This window comes from Centrocercus urophasianus, unplaced genomic scaffold (genome assembly GCF_019232065.1).
Source record: "Centrocercus urophasianus isolate 14NV4802_14NV808 unplaced genomic scaffold, USGS_Curo_1.0 seq_5, whole genome shotgun sequence".
Taxonomy (NCBI): domain Eukaryota; kingdom Metazoa; phylum Chordata; class Aves; order Galliformes; family Phasianidae; genus Centrocercus; species Centrocercus urophasianus.
This window is the reverse complement of record NW_024885088.1, coordinates 8,671,475-8,689,920: the sequence shown is the minus strand read 5'-3', so window position 1 is coordinate 8,689,920 and position 18,446 is coordinate 8,671,475. Positions and strand designations below refer to the sequence as shown.

The 18,446-nt window shown below is 40.5% G+C and overlaps 1 protein-coding gene across 1 annotated transcript; it reads right to left on the bottom strand.

Annotated features, from left to right (window-relative positions):
- Positions 1 to 1,366: 1,366 nt before the first annotated feature.
- FGF23 (fibroblast growth factor 23) lies at positions 1,367 to 4,958 on the bottom strand. The gene is made up of 3 exons (XM_042835050.1): positions 4,682 to 4,958; positions 2,458 to 2,561; positions 1,367 to 1,969 (listed from the first exon to the last, which is right to left on the bottom strand). Exons 1-3 carry the CDS (start codon positions 4,902 to 4,904, stop codon positions 1,532 to 1,534), a joined length of 765 nt encoding a protein of 254 aa, XP_042690984.1. The 5' UTR covers positions 4,905 to 4,958; the 3' UTR covers positions 1,367 to 1,531.
- Between the last annotated feature and the right edge of the window lie 13,488 nt (positions 4,959 to 18,446).

Here is an 18,446-nt window from a genome sequence, read left to right as displayed (position 1 = left end):
GTGTGCTACTTCTATGAAAAAAGCTGGATGAAACACATCATTTTCAGACTGGTGTCAGGCTGTTAAATATGCTATTAAATAAAATGGAAGAAAGTGCACACACACAAAAAACACAAAGATATTTTCACATATCTGCCATGCTGGAATTTTCTCTATCTGTTGATTTCTAATGCTATTGATTTCTGCTGAAGTATATCAAGCACTTTTTCAGAATCACATATGTTTAAAATTCCAGGAATATATGACTACAAGCAGATGAGATAAAGGAGAAGAAGTGCTAAATATGTATACAATATTCAGAATCCTCTATGTAGCTCCATTAAAACCAGTGAAGCTATACTAAATTTAACCATTTTTCACCTAAATTGGAAGGAAAACTCAACTCTGCAAATATCTTATCTTACTTAAAGATTGGTAAACTTCAAATATATACATGGAATTTACAGTTTGGTAACTAACTTACCCACGACAAATGTCAATCTAGATGCCTAGATTTTGTCAACATTTAGAAATCTGATAATATTGAAGTCATTTCACTCTTACAGATATAAAGCATCTGATGTCTGCTTAGAATTAGATAAAAACTTTGATGTCAAACTTAGATGCTCCTTTTCTAAATACATGCTTAATTTTTTACTCATTAGATGTGAGTCTGCATTAACCGTTAGTAATTCGCCTATGAGGCATAATCCGAGGGGATTTTTTTTCTTGGAGAGCACTGGGCAAAATAAACTAGCCTATTTGGCATATACTGATCCTGGTACTTCCCTCTGGGTTAGAAACATGCAAAACTAATGAATGTTTCTATATTGCATTTCCATATTGTTTTGCTATAATTAAGTGAATAGAGAGATGTGACAGAGAACTTGAGAGAACGGTGAGACTCAAATACTCATTTTTCAAACCTCAGCTTGGATTCGATAGGTGTCAGAAATTACTGTCTACACAAGGCCATTTGATCCCTGTCAGCTACTCCAGTTTTCCTTATGCACTGCTTTTTTTTTGGTCACCAGAGTGGTCACTTTCTGACTCCTATGGGCACGAAAAGAGACGGAAGCTCCAATCTCAACACTTAAGAATATATATAGCAAGTTTTATGTGATGATATAACACACTGCTGGTCAGTTAGTCTGCTGTGCTTGCAAGTGAGCTAGTCTCTGCCTCTGCTGGAGTTTCTAATCCTAGAGGGCTCAAGTCTTCTTCCAGACACATCAGTAACATAACACTAGTTCATCATTACATTCAAGTGAATTCTGTTTTTCACTTAGGCATACTAAGGGTATTTCAGACCTTAAAATATTTAGTTTCTATTATACATTTTGAAAATGGATTGTCTTTTCAGTAAAGCAGAGTGCAACATCCTTTTTCAGTAAACCGTCATGCATAAGGACAAAATTTGAAATAATTTTTTTTTTTCCAATGTTCTTCGGGTTTCTAGCAGCCCACCCTGAGGGTTAGAAATCAGATTGAGTGTTTTAGGCACTTCTGTCTGTTATATTCATTCATGTCATCAATTTGCAAGTGGTTGCCATTATCTTGTAATGTAAAAGCGAGGACTAGCATATCTCCTGGCATCCATCATAGCGTGTGGGTCATCTGGGTTGACCACATCGTTCTGATTGACTCTCATGGGTTCTCTGGGCACATGGGAAAAGTCCATTTGCAGTTGCAGCTGAGACTCTAATGCAGAGACCTTTCTCTGTGGGACCAGGATCTGGTGAGGATCCATTGGATCAACATCTGCACTCCTAGTGTTTCTGTGGGGTTCAGGTGTGTTGAATCGAAACAAAGGGATTTCGTTTCTCCTGGACAAAAACTGGGAGTACGGTGGTGGATTCATACCAGGGACGAAAACTTGCTTACTTCTGCCTAAGCTAACCAGAAAGTGGTGCTTGGGAGATTGATACACATCATATCCATTTTCCAGTGTTCTTTGGTTGAACACGCAGTCCTCTTGGCTGAAATAATGCTTAGAGAAGAAAAAAAAAAAAAAGACAAATGTCAACAAAGGGATTTGGTGAAGGACAAACACCTGTTAAAGAAGAAAAGACAGATGAGATCCTGCAGAAGGTGTTTTCTGATCTTCCAGGTCTGCAACTCAGACAACTCATGTTAATCCAATATGGAATTTTCAACAGAGATGTTACTTAGCCAACACTGCTTTCATCAGAGGGCTACATTGTTTGAGCTACTGTGAATCTATACCACAGCAAGATTCAAGATCTCATTGGATCTCTTTCTGCTTTCATATATTCCAGAAGGAACTCAGATGTGCTCTTTATCAGCTCTACAATTCAGAACAATCAAAGAGGAGAGAAAGTTTAACATAAGTGGCAGGTTCTCAGCTTGCCAAAATCTACATCCTACTGCTGTAGTTGTACAGATTTGCCCTAGCTGAGGAAATGGGTTGTATGTAGCAGACTGTGCCTGTGCCTGTTATCTGTAAAAGTAACTCACCGATCCAAAAATGTCTCCTTTCACGTCCATGCATAGGTAGCGTCCACTCTTCACGCCTGTGATTATAACACAGCCAGCACCCTCAGACTTGATCATTAGAGCACCTGTTTGAGAAAGCAAATATGTCAAATCCAGAATCCCATTTGACACCACACTCTTGCCTTACTGGTCCACACACTGACTAGAAATGTCCGTTGATGGATTTGAACCCATCTTCTATGTCATTTAGGACTATTTGCACCCTAGATCACTTTCGATGTGGCTTTGTTTGATCCTTGAAAAGTTCCTAGAGTGGAGATGCCACTACATGTCTTGATGCCTTGTTCCAGTGCTGAACTAACATTCCAAACAATTTTTTTTTCTGACATCCCAATTGAAGACCCAAGCCCACTCTGGGACAGTTTTTCCTATGTTCTGTCCCTGGCCATGACTAGAGGGAGTTTGATTGCCTCATCTTTATGGCTGCCCTATGATATTCACTTTAAACTACATTTTACTACGTTAAATAAGCTTAGCTCCCTCAACCTTTTCCAAAATTGTTTGTGTTCAAGGCCACTGACTATCCTGAAAACTCTCTTTTAGAACAGTTCCAATTTCGCCACATCCATCTCAAAGAGTTTTTTATAGTACTCCAAGACCAGGTTTATTGGTACTAAGTAAAGGCTGAAAAGTAATTTTCCTTGATCTGTGGATCATGGTGGATGGCTTGCCATCTTCTTAAACAGAGTGTGTCCCCTGTAACCCTTAGTCTCTACCCAGGAGGGCTGTACACATCCAGCCTCCTCCCAGCCTGAGCAGCACTTTGGACTTTTTATTTACCTGGAATCTCGGTGGCAGTGGTAGTGTGGTGACCTGGCAGAAATTCAGTCATCCTCTCTTTCATGAACTCATTAACTGTTTGATTTCAACCCCTCCTGTGAGCATTTCAAATATATGTGGATTTTTTTTCATGACAGATATGGCAAAACATGATTTTTTACTGGCTGTTTTCTCTTTTGCATCTCCCTGATTATTGCCCAACATGCCTAAAAACATATTTTATAAAACCCATAGATATACAGGAAAAATAACACTAAGACAGAGCAGAAAATCCTACAAGTGTTTCATCAATTCCTTGAAAGAGAAATAGGGGAACTTGATTATTTTTTCTCTTTGATAAATTAAACTTCTAAAATTGTCTTTTGTTCCTTATATTATTTTGCACAAGTATCACAAGATGTGCTTATTAAATATAATTGTGTGGATGAAGGGCATGTTATGCAGTAGTAATAAAAATGACTTTATGATGCGTAGCTACTTGTGTGCATAGCTACTGCTAAAAGATAAGTAATTTTGGAATCCTATCTAAGAACTCTGTGTCCTAAAAAAATGGCTTACAACAAAACCAAGACAAATTACACCTTTTTATTTTTATTTCAATTATTTATTTCTTTATTTTTTAACTAGCTAATATGTTCAGGCAGGTATCCAGCAAAGAATTCCTGAATTTTCCATGAAAATAAACTATGATAGAACCTTCTAGTTACAAAAGGGAACAATTACTTCTGATGAACTCCAAAGTCTTAGCACTTCACTTATTACAGTCTGGACTTTCACAGTTTCCCCCCATTTTATCAACTGTTGCATGCTTAATTACCCACATTCTATGCACAACTGATTTTCTGCCATGCATCTGCATTAAATACACATATCTATAGATTCTCTTATAAACCAATTTTCAATAAAGAGTGGTACTGATACACTTGGAAGAAAATGACCTAATTTTAGTAGTTAGAATATCTCCACCCCAAAATATTTTATGACCATAATCAGGTTTTCACAACTGCTATGGTGATTTTTTTCAGCGCAATGCTATCACTGCAGTGGAAAGTAGCCCTTTGGGATATGTCATTATCAACTACTAATAAAAAATTCCACAAGAAACTGTGAGTAAAATCATGAAATGAAGGATAATCCAGGTAATTTTTACTTGCAGAGCATCACAGGAACCGCACAACTTTAGTTATCTTCAACAAAGATATTCCTCACCTGTTACATTTCTTTGAAGAAAATTATTTCTTAAACAAAATGAGTGTTATAATTGTGTTTTTGATTCCATAGCTCTGCTCCTCTCTTTGCTTTCCACCCAAGAAGATGGAATTTTCTACAGGTAGTGAGAAAGCAATATTCTAGTTAGCCCTCCCCTGCTCCCATGAAGACAGAGGGTCCGTAATAAGTTACTTACTGTAAATGGTTTGGTAAGGAACACCACTGATGTGGCCATCAGCATTGATTTGGAGATGGAAGCTGTTCCTCTCTGTAGAAGTGTACAAGTGCATCAGCTGATCTCCATTCCGCCAGCTGGGATTCAGCAGTGGAGAGGAGTTGGGGAAGCCAACTGCAGCCTTCAGGATACAGAGCACAAGCAGCATGTACTCCAGGCAGCTGCAGAGACTGGTGTGCGGCATGGTTCTCAGCTCTTAGTGGCTGTTCAGTATCTGAAACTTGATACTCCTTTTGCTTCTCACTTTCCCTTGTTTGTCTGCGTCTGGAGCAAGAATCCTCAGATAAGTTCCCTTCTTTGCAGGGGCTTATGAAGAGCAGGAAAAGTGACATCACACAGGAAAAAAAAACTTGTCCACATCCTTGATTTTTGTCAAAGCAACATTTTAAGTTTTCCAAAACCTCAGGGGAAGGAAAGCACGTAGGATCTCTGGGCAAGGTGTAGGGGGAAAAAATATAAGGTTTCTAAAGACAGCTCACGAAAGCTAATCATATGTTCAAGTGTTATCGGCAAACTTGTGACATCTGAAAATTTCCCATGCCTCTACTGTTAAATCCAGAAAGAGCAATCCACTGTAATTTCTGTGAAGAGAATGACCTGTTAAATGTATCTTTTTTCTTCTTCTTCTTCTCAGATTTAGATTTCTGCCTCCCCTCTTCATTTCTAAATTGCATTCTGATTTTTTGAAAACAGCAAATTAAAGCCAAAAACACAAATTAAAAAAAATTACAGATACATCACAATCTGAGAATAAGTTGTTCTGGGTCTGATTCCTTCATTACGGTGTGAGTTTAGCAGTGAGTTTGTTGGACTGATATCTGTGTTGCCTCATTTAAGCAAGTGAAACTTGATGTGCACACACCTCACTCCAGCTAAGCTCTCCCTTTTATTTCTCCTGTTTGAATCACTTAGATAATTTGGAGTTGACCAAACAGCTGAAGATCAGCTCCAGAACACTTAGAATCTGCAAGTTCCCTTGTTGCATGTTTGGTTAGCAGTCTTTTATTGAGCCACACAGATTAGCATGGCAAGAAGATCTAGGATCTGAATCAAAACTAAAATCATTCCTACTGTCACATTTCTATTGCTTCAGGTATAGCAAACAAGCTTGGAAAAGCTACAAAGGGATGTGAGTAAATTGAAAATTAATAAATGTAAAGTGATGTTAAAATTGTTCCAAGATACCTTATCTGCTTTTCGTTTGTCCTGTCAATGTACAAAAATTTCATCAACAACTTTTCTGACTTAAAACAATATTATTCTGATTATTGTATAAAAGTACTGTACTAATGGGATGCTGGCTATACAGATTAAACAACAGTAATAGGAATAGTTGTGAAAGTAGGCTGTGTTTAGCTGTTTGCTTGTTTGTTTCAGAAATGAGTATTTATGATGAAAAGAGTACTAAACAATAAATGAATCACTTTTTAAGAAGACACCTGGAGATTTTAAGTCTAGTGGTCCTGGATTCACAGGCAGAGATGTTAGTAGGTTACAGGCTTTAGTTAGACACTGCAAAATTCTTTGTTCTATCAATACCTGTGAAGCAGTGTCATCAGCACAGAAATATATTAAAACTTGATAAAACTATGACAGTTGACCTGATATTTTAAAGCTTAAAACTAGCAAAACTCTGCCAAATTCTTCTATTACACCTGTGTAAATCTAGAAACTTGCACCTGTGTAAATGACAACATTCTCCAGCCAAAGTGTATAAGGGTCAATCTGAGCAGATTGACAAAACTGTATTTACTGAGAAGCAATCTAGCCTACAGACATTTCACTGATTGTAGCATCTGAAACATTTTGCCACAATAATTTAAAAGCTATCTAAGAAGGAAAAAACCACCTTTTTTTCTTTTCTGTTTCCTTTTTTAAGTGTATCTATTTAGTTACAAAATTATTCACTATTTTTTTTTCTATCTGGTATCAAACATAAGCTTTTTTTTTTTTTTTTTTTTTTTCTTTTGCTCTCTTTCATTTGACTACTGTAGAAATGTGGATGTGAATATCTCAGAAGCAGTTACAAAGTTTCCACAAGAGGCACATATATTTTTTGTTATTTGTGAATGCAGTTTTTCTCATTCAATATTTCATATACATGATAAAGCCCTTCTGTACTTATCATTACACAGTGTTCTGAACTCTTTCTGAGATCTTAGCTGCATAGAAAGAGTTCTGTGGTGAAATTCAGGCCATTTCTTAGCGTGTGTCAGTTTTGAGAACCTATTTCTCTTTTTTTTTTTTTTTTTTTTGTTAATATCTCAAAGTAGTGAAGAGTACTTCCACGTGCTTAAATTCTTATGCATTTTCAGAAGATTTTCATTGTATCAGCAAAATTCCAGGCAGTTGAGTATAAGCTGCTGGGCTAAAACAAATATATTAAACTCTCTGCTGGAAAAAGAATAGTAATGTGGATTTTACCTTTTCACAAACATTTGTGTTCCGAAGTGCTGTGCTGAAACATGGAAATAGGCTAATCCCTGCTCTGAGGAACCTACACTTTTAAAAGGAATGGAAGTAAAGTGGATGCTCTGAAAATTGCACTGTGAGAACATTTGGAAGCTTGAAGTGTGCTGGTGGGGAAGGACAGGGCTGGCTTATGCCTTAGTAACTAACACAGAGGTTTCTACCATGAGGATGGCCACATTGCTGTGCCTTCCACTTCCCCCTGTAGGGATACCTGACAGCAGCTGGAGAGCAAACAGATACACAGCAACCTTCAAAGGGCTCCTCTGGGATACTCAGTAATTTAAGAGCTGGCATTCAGCTGTTTGTGAAGTATTTTGCCCCCAGGAGTACTGTTGACTTTCACTTCAATTTTTCGTAATACTGGAAACAAGATCAGTATAAATAGAAATGTGCCCTATGAGAATCCTTGCTTTCCTATGCCACTTTTCAGACTCCCAGAGATGAAGTAGAAAACTCAGCTTTATGAATGCTGCTTCTGACTTGCAACTACCTATTCTCTTGTAAAAACCTAAAGTGGTTGGTAGAACTCAAGATGAAGTACAATGTCATAAAGAGCAATTTGCTAGCATAGCAAACTTCCTGCTGTCTTTGAAGGGCATTTGTTTTCCAAATGTAATGCAAGTTTGTATTTGAGAAAAAAGAGAATGAATTGGATAATAATGATGTCCATGAAAAGCGTTTTGTTTCAGATGATCTGCCCGTTTGTAATGTACAATTTCTGTACAGAAAATATATATTAAAATCCAGTAAAATTATCAGTCATTTAGAGTAAAATATACTACAATCACATGTTGCAAAAATTTTAGTTGGAAATAAACTAAAAATTCTTCCCATGAAAGTGATAAACCACTGCAGCAAAAGCCTGAGTGATCTGATCCATCTTGGGAGTTTACCTTATTGTACTCTTGGGCTGCACTAGAAACATCCAGGGACCCCTTTCCATCTATATCTTTCAGTGTTTCCATGACACTGGTTAAAGAAATTTTGCTACTGCATTTATTGACAGTTTCAAATAAAATATTAGAATAATTCTCCATACTTAGAAAGAAAATGAGAATAGATAATAAACTGTGCTCTAACATAGTTTTAAACTTACTTTAGTCTTTTTGATTCACACATTTCACTCTGATGATTCTACAGTCTGGAAGAAGAGAGAGAAATATTTAGGCCAAAGAAATTAAGAGCAAAAAATGCGAAGCGGGAGAGAGGAAGAAAAATCAAAAGGCAAAATATGAAGACAAGGAAAGTAGAAAGGCTTTACGAGCTACTGCAAGACCAATGCACAGTTCTGGACTCTTCCAAAGCAACATAAAGGTCCAACTTTGTGAGCAGCAGGACAAGATAAACAGAAGTATATAATAATGGGGAAAATGGATATTGATAGCACATATGCAAGGAAAGATTAGGTTGGATGGAAACATGGAAAATAGGTGTCTCGAATGCTACTCTAGTCCAGATCTTACATCACATAATGGCTTTTCAGATATATTTGCACCTCTTTGCAGCCACAGTATTTCTTTGTGTTGCCTTCTCGCCCTGTCTGTTGCTGGTGAGAAGAATCTTGTATGACCCACAGTGCCCTTGGGTACAGAGGTTCATCAACTGCTGGGACACTGATCCTGCACCTGGCCCCTGGTGATCTTTGGCCATTTTCACAGCTGGCACAAATTGGTGTCAGCACAAGTTGGTGTCAGCCAGGAGTGGTTGGGAAATGCATTTTGTTTCAAGGAATAAAAGCAGGCTGATTTTATCATCTTTATTGAAGTTTTGGACTAATCAAATTGCTCAGTTTTCTAAAAACAAAGATTTGCTGGCTGACATGCCCTTTAAACAGAGAAATCCAACCTAAGGCGCCTTTTTTTTTTTTTTTTTTTTTTTTTTTTTTTTTTTTTTAAATATTCTTTACTGTTATCCATTCCTTTGCCCTAATCTACATTTTTACATGTCAGAGGCTGACTAACCCATGTATCTGTCCCAAACATGTCTCTGATACAGATGTTGCTTCAATACCACTTGTTCCATGGTTCATTCAGCCATATTCCTCCTCTTTGGTGGAAAGAGACACTTAAAAATGATAAAGATGAAACTTAAAAAATGATAGAGAACTTACATAAAGATGGAAATGAAGTTAATGTCTTCCTGACCTCTGATGATAAGCTCAACAGTAAGCTGAAATTGCATGGAATACAAACATACATTAAAAATGTAATACAAGAGAAATTTCACAGTCATACAAGTGGCTTTTAGATCTGCATGTTGGCTGTTACAGGATTATGGAAGATAACATAAAAATCTGCGGCACAGAATGTCTATACATTAGGTCAAGAATTCCAGAGCGTGACGCATATATGCCCCCTACGTGTCACTGTCATTGCAGAATATTGTTTTCTGGTGAGCTGCTATGGAAGGGCTGCAGCTGAAATTTGCACAAAACAACTGTTTTTCTTTTACTGGCACATCCAGTACTGTTGACCTGTATATCTAGGTAGTGTTGTCTAGAGAAGTGTAGTCTTAATCACTGAGGTTAGCTGCTTCAGAACTGTGCTGGCCAGAACTGCAGCGATAGATCACAAGGTACAGTGGGGTTTCAGGAGGTTCCTTTGCCAGGGGAACCCTGAGAAAGCAGAGCAGCTGGGCAGCTCTCGCGAGAGGCTGACAAAGCATGGGCATTGCCACGGCAGTGGAACAGCATCCACGCCCTTTGCCTTAGAGAAAGCTTCTGGGAGGGCAGTGACATGTCCAGGTACAGTGAGAAGGCAGTGCATGCAGAACCCACAGCATACTGCAGCAGCAGGTGTGGTAGCATGTGTGGCAGGACGTGGAAGTACAGTCCCTCCTCGCTCAGGAAACAAACTTACCTATGGGCAGTCTCCAAGACCACAGATTGACCATGGTCTCCAACAGGCAATGAGCTTGCCCCACAAAGACTGTGGTGACTCAGACAGAGTTCCTTCCCAAGAATGTGGCTGTTCAGGTCTCCGGCTGCAGGGAGTGCCTGAGCCTGCTGCTGCCTGGGGAGGGTAGCAGGAACTCCAATTGTGTGAGGTGTGAGCAGTTGGGAGATCTGCTTAGCATGGTTGCAGAGCTCCAGGAAGAGGGAGAGAGGTGAGCAGGAGATTGAGTGGTGGAGTAACTCCCAGGCATGCCAGAGAGAAATGTGCCAAGGAGACACATGCTTGAAAATGATGTACCACCTGCCCTATCACTGGCAGAGGGGGAGACCGGAGAGATGGGAAGAGTTGGCAGACAGTCCTAGCTTGGCATTGTGTGTGAACCCCTTCCCTACCGACTTTGTTTCCCCATATGCTCCCTGAGAAATAGGTTTGAGGCGCTGGAAATTGAAGAAGAGGTGAGCGAGGAGGCGTGGGAAGGCTTGTCTAAGACATTGCCAAGGGCGAGGCAGTCAACTGCATCTCCAGACATCCTCTGCCAAGAAAGAAAGAAGGGCCATTGTTGCAGGTGATTCCTTCCACATGGGAACAGAGGGCACCATATGCAGACCGGACCTGACTTGTAGGGACGTGTGCTGCCTCCCTGGGGCATGAGTCAAGGACATAACTCCCAGCTCTGGTTCACCCCTCTCATTACTACCCATTACTGATAGTTCAGGCAGGCAGTAGCTCAGATAAGCCTGCAAATTATCAAAAAAGACTTCAGGGCTTTAGGGCAGTTTGTGAGGGAGCGGGAGCACAACTGATATGTTCTTCTACCCCTTCTGGAGCAGCAAGAGACACACAGTGGGCTAGGAAAACCCAGGTAATGAATAAGTGGCTGAGAGACTGGTGTTGCCACAGGAACTTCAGGTTTTTTGACCATGGGACAATTTATTCAGCACCTGGTCTTAATGACTACAGATGGATGTCACTTGTTCTAAGGGGAAAACAGATCCCAGCCAAAGAGCTAGTGGGGCTCAGTGAGAGGGCTTAGGTAAGGGAAGCCTGCTGATGAGCCCTTCTTCATTTAGCTGCAGGAGGTGGTGCACTCACAGGCACTCCTCCTGATAGGAGATTTCAGCCACCTGACTATCTGCTGAGAAAAGCACACAGCGGCTGCAAAGAGATCCAGAAATCTTCTCGAGAATGTGCAAAGAGAGATGTTAACAAGTTGGAACTCAGGCAGAGAAGGTCCACCAGAACTGGACTGGAGAATGTTATGGAAGAGCAGGCTGTTGGATCTGGTATTGTTTATCTTGGAGAAGGCAGTGGGAGAAATAATCTAGATGGAGTTTCATTACTTGAAGAGCAAATACAGAAGAGGGAAATAATATTATTAGTATGTGAAAAATGGGTTGATGGCATATTTACCGCACCCCATTTGGAAGAAGTGTCCCAATACAGAATGTATGTTTAACGCATTTATTTACATTATCATTTTTTAGTGTCCCCTGCATAGAAAACACTGCACCGTGTCCTCTGTCATGTAAGAAGCTTGTGGCAGAGCTGAGCACTGATCCTTGATCTCCCAAATGCTGCTCCACATCTTGTAAACTGTTAACTACTACCTGTTCAATTACAAATCTCCAACATGAACCTTTTCCCAGAATTGTCTTTCTCCTCCATTTATGGAATCAGAACTGTGGATCGTACAGTATTGTAAAAATGCACAGTAATCTCTCATTCTAATGCTACTAATTTCTGAAGACGCATTGTTCTTTAGAGTTGTGGTAATGTATCTCAATCCAGTTTTTCCATTTGATTCTTGTATGATCATGCATGTGTAATTGTGAAGCATGGAGTATCTGCAAACTGCTTTTTCAGCATGAAGCACTAAATTCTTTGCCAAATACATCATCAAAATCTATTAAGTAGAAAAATTGTTTTCTCTGGAGCATTTGATCTAGAATCCTGCTAGGATATGACAATCTTTTAACAGAGAGAAGTACTTCTCTTTTCTGACAATCACTCACTGTAAGTCACTGTGAAAAACAGGTGTCAAGGAGAAGTGTGGACTGAGCCTGATCCTTAGCAGATGACCTGAGAGCTGAGGTGAAACATAATAAGAATAAATCACAAGTATCAGGTCAAGTCCTCACCAACCAGGAACAGTCCAGCAACAGTGGTCAAGATGGGGAGCAAGGCAGACACAGAAATGATGGTTGGGTCCACTCACAAAACAGCATCATGGTGGTAAGAAAGGTCTAGGGTCTAGTAAATAGGTGCATTTGCTCATCAGGATCAGGTCGATTGATGGCTAGGCAGGTCCATAGTTACAGAACTGAGCAGAAGCCAGGCTGTAAAGTCAGCCCATAGTTTAGGGGGTTCTATGGCTGAACTAGAAATGAACTAGAAAAGAATAGTATGTTGAGACAGCTCAGGAAGGGCGTGAACTAATATAGAGCCCCTGGCCATGGATATGGGAAGAAGTTTTAGGTAAGGCTGGTCAAGACCATTAACTGAGATTAAGAACTGATTGGCTGGTTGCAGCCAAAAGGTTGTGATCAACAGTTCTATGTCTGGGTGGAGGCCAGTCACAAGTGGTGTTCACCAGGGGTCAGACTTGGGACTGATTCTCTACAACATCTCTATCAATGACATAGATGATGGAATCAAGTGCACCCTCAACAAGTTTTCAGATGACACCAAGCTGAGTGGCGCAGTCACCTCATTGGAGGGAAGGGAAGCCATCCAGAGGGACCTGGACAGGCTGAATAAGTGGGACCATGTGAACCTAATGAAGTTCAGCAAGTCCAAATGCAACGTGTTGCACCTGGGCTGGGGGCAGTCCCAGATATTTATACAGACTGGAGGAAGATCTCTTTGAGAGCAGCCCTATAGAGAAGGACTTGGGGATCCTGGTGGATGAGAAGCTGTACATGAGCCAGCATGTGCACTTGCAGCCCAGAAGGCCAACTGTGTTCTGGGCTGGATTAAAAAAGAGGTGGCCAGCAGGGAGAGGGAGGTGATTGTCCCCTTCTACTCAGCTCTTGTGAGGCACCATCTGGAGTACTGCGTCCAGGCCTGGGGCCCCCAGCACAAGAAAGATGCAGAACTCTTGGAATGGTTCCAGAGGAGGGCCACTAAGATGATCAGAGGGCTGGAGCACCTCTCCTATGAAGAAAGGTTGAGAGAACTGGGCTTGTTTAGCTTGGAAAGGAGAAGGCTTTGTGGAGACCTCACTGTGGCCTTCCAGTACATAAAGGGAGCTTATAAACAGGATAGGGAACAACTGTTTACATGGGTGGATAGGGATAGGAGAAGGAGGAATGGTTTTAAACTAAGACAGGAGAGATGTAGGTTAGGAAGGTAGGAATTAGGATGAATTTTTTCACACACAGGGTGGTGACACACTGGAACACGTTGCCCAGAGACACTGTGGATGTCCCACCCCTGGAGGCATTCAAGGCCAGGCTGGATGTGGCTCTGGGCAGCCTGGTGTGGTGGTTGGCACTGCTGCAAACAGCAGGGGGGTTGAAACTAGATGATCATTGTGGTCCTTTTCAACCCAGGCCATTCATGATTAAGTCTAATTAATGTCTACAGTCTGGCAACATACTCCTCTCCCAGTGAGGCATACCTCACGCAGTCCTAGGCTCAGGAGTGGCTTAGTTGCTGAGGGTAATCAGTGGGCTTTTCTGCAGCACAGAGCCAGCAAAGGGACAGCATACCGAGAAGGGACATAGTGACTTAGGCCTGGGTGGTGGTGGCAGTAATGATGGAGTTTGGATTGCATTCAATGAGCCTGAGAGATCAGATGGGCCCAACGCATAAAATGGAATTCCTCTAAAGGGCTGGTGCTGTGAGGAGATCAGAGACGATGGAGGGTCTGGTACCTTGGGAGAGTTGTAAGATCAGAGGGCATCTCCATGGCACTTAGTTTGGGAAGGCCTAAGCTCAGGCTACAAAGTCAGTCCACTTAGTGATGCTCATCTCTTCAGCTTTCCTGTTGTGACGAGGTTGGAGATGAGATTTCTGATCCTGCCCATTTCACCAGGTAGTGAGACCATTGAGCAGGCAGACCCAGCCCAGTTCAGGCAACATACGCCAATAAGGCAACCTGGATGTGTACTGTTTGCCTGATTTTCTGAGTTTAGTTGGTCCGTGGCAGGCTCAGGGAACCTTGCTGCTTGGACAAGGTTTTTCTGATCTTTGAGAAACTGGATCAAGATCTCACCTTTGCTTTTTTTCTTATGGTTCTTAATAGATAGGCTCTTCAGAGCATCTGGTTACTCTGAGACTCACTGGCATGATATCAAGATTTAGTGAGAAGGAAAAATGCCTAGAAGTCAGCAAGGTTAGGTTCTTTGGGATTTCACAATTTGCATCTCAACTCTTGTCCTGCTCCTAAGATCAGCATTGGAAACCTGAGAAGAAACTCACAGAGGTTGCACTGAGGACTTAGATTAAATACAGGCAAGCCTGAAATGGTTTCCTACTTTCATTATAGCTCCATAAATAAGCTTGGGTAGGAGAGAGGTCATTCTGTCCTTTTGCTTTCAGACTGTTACAGAATCACTGAATGGTTGGGATTAGAAGAACTTCTGGATGTCATCTGGTCCAATCCCTGCTTAAGCTGGGGCACCTAAATCCAGGACTATGGTCAGGTGACTTTTGAAGATCTCCAAGGAGGTATACTCTACAGCTTCTCTGGACAAGAAATGCCAGCCTGTCACTTCCCAGTAGATTCACTTTTAAAGAAGAAAAAAATCATGTAAACTCTAAAATGTCTCACATATCTACGGTTTAAAATGATGAATTATTTTTCTTTTCATACAACACAGAAAATTTGTACATATTAAATGAAACTTTGTTTTCTGACATAAACTGTCTTGATCTAAAAAAGAAATAAGTGGAAACTGCTAACAAGTAAAATGATTTCAGGTATCACTTCTTTAGTGTCTTCATCTACATATTCTAAGGAAAGTAAATATCTTTTTGGCAAGTTTTTAACTGAAAGCCTGTTTTTATTCATTCAGAAAAGATCTCGTTTGGTTTTTTTTTAATGAGACTCTACTGCAGTACCTGCTGCTATTGTAGAAAAACTGGGCTGGCTCAGCAGTTTCGTAGACAGCTGGTAGTAACTTTTCTATGATGTTGTAATCTTTGCTGGTGAGATAAATCTCTGCTCAGCATATTTCTTAATTGTTGTCTTTTTAATATACTTATTCCTACATGTGTTAGTGACCCCTTTGGCATTTTTGCTTTGTTTCTTTCAAGTTGTGGTTTCTGCAGGCGGCACATTGCCCTCTGGCAGGGAGAGCACCTGCATTTTCCATGCAGTTCCTAGTGTTTCAAAAAGTACCACTGGTAGCAGATGAACAGCAGATAGTGTAATTTGTGATTATTTATGGTTCCACAGCTCTATGTGAAGTAATGTACTCAGTGGGATAAAGGAAGAAAATGATCTCTTAACATGATTTAAAATTGCTGTCTTCAGCAGCAAAAGACTGCTGCTTTCTGTTCTAATCCTCAAGGTGCTCTTTGCTACTAAATATTATTTCCTGCCATTGGTATCTTCTGAAACAGCAGGGGGAAACATTCAGCCTTTTCATTTTGTGTCTTTAAAACTGCTCCTTGTGGCATTGTCTTTGATGGATAGGATCAGACTTCACATTTGCAAAACCTTGTCAAATCATCAAGTTAGAAAATTTTGACAAAAAATAATTTTCACTGTTAATTACATGCCAAATGTTACTAAAAGTCACCATTCAATAACAGATCTGAAAGATAAATACTCTGTTCTATGGCATCCCAGTTAAAATTTTGACTTTTCTGTACATGTGTGCAACAGATGCTGACATGCTGACTGCCTTGAAGCCTAAATCCAGCTCCTGAGGTCCTAGCTACCTTTCCCTCTTGTGACTAGGGTCGTGTACAGAACTTAAATCTGCTTTCTAATGTCGAGCTGCTAAATAACAAATTAGCTATCAGAGGGCAATAATAATAACGGCCAATAAAAAAATGCAGTAATCAGTCTCAGAAGGTTAGACACTTTGCACCTATCTATCTCCAACACGGTAGGTGTTAATGTGGTATGTTGATTTTGGAAAACACTGCTTCTTCCTTATTCTCTGTAAGTGGTCTGGAGTTGCACCGAAGACAAGTAATTAATGTACCTTTGTCCTTCCCTAAATCTCATGTGCCTATAAATGAGATAGCTTTGCGTCCTGGAGTTGTCAAATAGTCAGGGAACTGAATCCTTCAGTTGATTTCTGCAGCAATCTGTGTTGGTAAGTTTCAGTAGAAAAGACATTTTCTGCTAGAGCACAGGCCAGATGTGGGTTATGCCTTCTTGTGATAAGGAGGATGCTGTCAGTTCTGAGTGTGCTTTCGAATTGCATTTTCACCCCTTCAAGTCAGTTTTCTGTGATCGACCCCTTTTGAGTGACCAGCCAGAGGTTAATGAATCATAAGGCTATCACAGAGGCAGTGTCTATAGAGAATTATTCCTGATGCAACCTTCTCTGGTTTTGAAATTCAAGAAAGAGTAGTGCTTTCTGCTTTCACATATACTGCTCACAGTACTTCTGTCAGCTCAGATCATTTCAGGAGCTACTGACAACCCAGGGCCATGAAGCTGATGAAGACAACACCCACAGATGGTGGGACATAAGAGAAGACGAAGCCAGACTGTGTGGACAGATTATGGGTCTTTGCCAGTGGCTTCAGGCCAGGGAACATGGAAGGTAGAATGACCTTCAGTCATGAGAGAAGAGACATGCTGGGAAACTCCTCTGTTCTTGTATGGTTGCAAGGAGAAATATTCCACAGGAGCAGTTGCCTTCTCAGTGACAGGTCAGAGAATAAGGATAGAAGTAAGAAGCTAGAGAGCAAACAGTACAAGGTCCTCTGTAAGGCACTTGATTAATTCTTCTGTTTAAATTGCATTTGCTCTAGTCTGTTAAGAGCAAACTGCATTTGTCTTTGTCCTTCCCTCACAAGCATCCCATGCTTTATAGTTTTGGGAACAGAACCCGAGGTGAGCAGCCAGAGTTCCTTGGGCAGAAATGTAGGTCAAAGTGGTAAGAAGAATAAGGTTACTGCGTCACAGTGTATCCATAGAGACAGATACAGTTCTAAATTCCAAATGACTGGGAGAAGTGAGAAAATTATGTGAATGGAGTAAAGCATAGCCATTTTTTTTCCTTCTATTCATAGAGATGTGGAGCCTAGTCATCGTTTTTTTTTTTTTCTTCTCACCAAAGTTCCCTGAAGATTATTTTCAGTAAGCTGGGAGCACACAATGAGAAGGGAGCACAGGATCAACCTCTTTCTTCCAGGACAAGGAGGCATTCATCTAGCTGTGCCTGGCTAGTGTTATATTTCAAAAGGTAAACTGTGATACAGAAGCAGAAACCAGTCTGTTTCCACACGTAGCCTTTTCCTAGCTTCTGCAGATATTCTCCTTACCAGGAGGATTATGTCTCTGTTTTGCTTGTTTGCCCTTGTCATTTCCAGTCACTGTATGTCAGTTTTGTCGCTTTTCCAGTTCCTGCTTTTGCCTAAAATTACTGCCCTTCAGAGCAGTAAACAAGGCACTACTACAGCAAACAGAAATGCTGGTTAATCCATCTGTGAAACTTAGTCCTTTCCTATGTGACGTTCAGTTCATATGCATAGCAACAATATGAAGAATTTATGATTATTTTTAAACAGAAAGAGCTACTGAAGGATAGTATAGACAGACAAAATATGAAATATAAATTCAGAGGATGGCATTTAGTCATTGCTAAAGTTTGCAGGCTCCTCAGAAGAGTCTTCCTGCAAGAAGAACCTTGGAGATCTGTCCAGTCTGCCATGCCATACTGATTATGGATTGATTAATAGTGTGCTTAAACCACAGAGTGAGCAGCAGATTCTCAGCTATTAGTTTTTAGTAATATCTCAGTGCTAGCTCTCAGACTGGGAGAAGTCTGTATTAATTTAACTAACTGAAGAAATGATTAAATGGCAACACAGAAGAGAGGGAGAGCAAAACTTACCACATCGCTGAAATATGGCAAAACTTACCAAACTACTGGAATGTGCCATTCCTTCTTCCTCCACCCCTCCCAGTTTTAGGGGATAGTGAGTGAAAAATCTTCAGATGGCTGCAGGAAGCTGCCCTCCAAAAGTAGTTCCGAGCAAGAAGAAAAAGTGATTTAATAAGAGAAAAACTATTATTCCATATTCAATGAAGAGGTTTACTCAAGAGCTTCAAAAATAGGAGAGTAGCACTAATACCTCCCTGAGTAAAAAGCACAGGAATTTAGACAGGTGAACATGACAGCTCATCTTCAAAAAAGATTACAGTTCTAATTTCCTTCTTTTCTGTGAAA